Source organism: Lactuca saligna, chromosome 2 (genome assembly GCF_052625555.1).
Source record: "Lactuca saligna cultivar CGN05327 chromosome 2, ASM5262555v1, whole genome shotgun sequence".
Taxonomy (NCBI): Eukaryota; Viridiplantae; Streptophyta; class Magnoliopsida; order Asterales; family Asteraceae; genus Lactuca; species Lactuca saligna.
This window is the reverse complement of record NC_136418.1, coordinates 12,942,413-12,945,663: the sequence shown is the minus strand read 5'-3', so window position 1 is coordinate 12,945,663 and position 3,251 is coordinate 12,942,413. Positions and strand designations below refer to the sequence as shown.

Here is a 3,251-nt window from a genome sequence, read left to right as displayed (position 1 = left end):
ACTTAAAAATGTTGTCTTTTGGTGCTAGAAAGTTTAATTGGGGTTTATATGTGTTGTAAGTGTTGTCTTTTAGATCATTTTATATGTAATGGTTTTATCCTTTTATGAATATGAAATTATAAAGGTTTGATCTTGACATGATATGCAAGTGTAATGGTTTTTCTCTAAGCTTGAATATGCAATTGTAATGGTTTTACATGCATACATTAAGTACATTGCCATAACATCTTCATGATTTCACAGTACAACTGGTAATAACCACTTAAAAATGTTGTCTTTTGGTGCTAGAAGGTTTAATTAGGGTTTATATATGTTGTAAGTGTTGTCTTTTGGATCATTGTATATGTAATGCTTTTATGACAATCGGAAGTGTAATGATTTTATCCTTTTATGAATATGAAATTATAAAAGTTTGATCTTGACATGATATGCAAGTGTAATGGTTTTTCTCTACGCTTGAATATGCAATTGTAATGGTTTTACATGCATACATTAAGTACATTGCCATAACATCTTCATGATTTCCCAGTACAACATAAACAAATAACAAACAACATTACCAAAAGGGGACCATAACAGATAAATGCCAAAACACAATCATTACCAACAAAGGGCATTAAAGTACATTATCAAAACATTGGAGTACATTGTTCCATAAAAGGGCATCAACGTATATTATCAAAATGGAACCAAAAAAAGGCAACAAAGTACCAACTAAAGTGCATTAACAAGTCTTCACAAACATAAAAAGTACTTAAACATCAATTCCCATCTTTGGCCTTGCAGGTCCTGGCATTGTGACGCTTTTGCTTACACTTACTACATGTCACAGTCAAAAACTTCCTGCTCAGTGATTGAGTTTCATTATCATTTTGACTTTGACTGTTTGCTTGCCTCTTACGTTGTTGGATTTCAATCCTTTCCTCTGTTGTAATCCTTCTTTTCTTTTTTGGCCTGCCTATAGCTTTGTTGTGTGGTGGAGGCACAAGAGTTGTTGGGCAGTCACTCTTACGTTACATGGCTCTACCTTTGCTAGGCTCTACCTTGAAGGAGTACATCTATTTCCATGTATCAAGCCAATACACCTTATGCACATAGGTGTAGAGTTCTCCCACATTTTCATTATTGTATGCCATTTCATTTAGGCTTGCAATTGCATGGTTGTAAGGAATTCTAGTAAGCTCCCACTTTCTACAACTACACTCCCTTTTTTCCATGTCCACCACATGTTGATCATTCCATGGACCTTTAACCTGATACTTTTGTACCCCATTCCATCGTGCATGATACTTACTAGCTAGTGTTGTGTTTGCTTCCAAAATCCTAGTACTAGTTGGAGTTAATGGACCTTGACACTTGTTTAACACCTTCATCACATTGCATACTCTCTTCATAAGGTACTTTGATGAACTCCAAACAGCTGATAATGGGTTTGTCTCTCCCTTTAACAAGTTTGTTATTGAACACTTCACAAAGGTTATTCAATAACATGTTTGAAATTGCCCTTCCTAATAGTTCATTAACAAAACAACAGTTAGTGTATATCTATACTATAATAAAAAATAAGACAACAAATTGAGAAAATACCTGAAAAATGACTTCTAGTCCAATGATGTGGAGGGATTTTCAAGAGCCACTAATATGCTTCTATGTCATAATTCCTTAGCTCTACCATTACAACTTCAAACTCTGGTATGGTGGTGGTTGTAGCACACCTCCAAAAATACTCCTTGTACTCTGTAGTCTCAAATCTGATCCTCATGTTCTGGTATATGTGTCTAATACAGAACCTGTGTTCTACATTAGGGAACAATTGTTCTATGGCTGGTAGAAGACCCTGTTTTCACTAAAACAAAGTAAGTAATTAGCCTTAGTCTGTAATGAATCTAGTATACAATATTAAATGTAACTATAGTACCTTCTGTCTATCACTGATAAAGGTGAAGTTGGAATTTGAATACAAGTCAAGATCTTTTGCAAGACACCGAAGAAACCATTTCCAACTTGAAGTGTTTTCACTTTCAACAACAGCATATGCCAATGGGTAGGTTCAATTGTTGGAATCAACACCAACTGCACTTAGTATTTGACCTGGGAAAGGTCCCTTCATGAAGGCTCCATCTAAGCCTAAAAATTCTCTCAAACCTGCCTTAAATCCTTTCTTCAAAGGACCTAAACACACATATATCCTTTTGAATTGCCTGGTTGGGGATGAAACCACAGGTTCAGAAACCACATCAATCTTTACAGTTGTACCTTCATTTGTCTTTTGTAGCTCTAGTACATAGTCTCTCAAAGCTGCATATTGCTTTACGTAATCCCCCGCAACATTTTTGGTGGCTAATGCTTTTGCCCTAAATGCTTTCTCTTCTGAAATACTACCTCCATAAGTTGATTGGAGTTGCTCTTGTAAGGCACAAACAGGCAGTCCAGGATTAGCTTCAATATGATCCATAATACGTTTGGAAATAAATGTTGCTGTGCAAGATCTGATTTTTCGTGTTTGGAGGCAGATGTGTTTCTGATTATAGGTCTTAATAAACCAATAGTCCTGTTCACTTGACCTATATGCATGAAGTTTCCATGTGCATTTAACTTTATCTGAGTGTACATCTTTACCCTTTACCTTTTTCCCAGAGGTAGGTCCACCTACCTCATTTGCATTTAAAACTACAGTTCCATCACAAACAGCTGTTAATCTACTCTTGTCGTTTTTTGTGAATGAGATATTCCTCCGTGTCTCTAAAGTATGCAGGTCAATTTTATCTTTCAATTCTTTATTGGCTTTATATTTCTGCCCAATATGAAAAGCTACCTTGTGCACCTCACCAGCAGAACATAAGGTTTGTTTCCCCAACTCTTTGATCATTTCTCTTCTTTTCCTGTTGTCCCCTGAGTCATCACTTAGTGAATCCCACTCGACATTATCAATTACCTCCAAATCCTCTTGTTCATCACTATCTTCATTTCGTTGACCACCCAAACTTTGACATCCATTGAACTCTGCTTCTGTATCAATATTTAGATTGAATCCTCCATGTCAACCTCAACATCTTCAATTATGTTTTCCTCATCAATCATAAAGTCACTATCTTCATCTTCAATGTTTTGATTCTCAAGCTCAATGTCATCAGGCTCCTCTTGTCCCCACTCATCATTGAAAGGAATATTATCTTGGCCTTCAAACCCATTAAATGGGATGCTATCTTGGTCTTCAAACCCTTCGAAAGGTTGAAAGTTTGTCATTAACT

The 3,251-nt window shown here is 36.0% G+C and overlaps 1 protein-coding gene across 1 annotated transcript; it reads right to left on the bottom strand.

The window, feature by feature from the left end:
* Nucleotides 1-2,050: 2,050 nt before the first annotated feature.
* On the bottom strand, nt 2,051-2,869 carry LOC145029523 (uncharacterized). The gene has a single exon (XM_078978035.1). It carries the CDS (start codon nt 2,867-2,869, stop codon nt 2,051-2,053), a length of 819 nt encoding a protein of 272 aa, XP_078834161.1.
* Between the last annotated feature and the right edge of the window lie 382 nt (nt 2,870-3,251).

Excerpts from the sequence above, each read along its gene's own strand:
- LOC145029523 (XM_078978035.1), bottom strand. The coding sequence starts at position 2,869 with ATGATCAAAGAGTTGGGGAAACAAACCTTATGTTCTGCTGGTGAGGTG.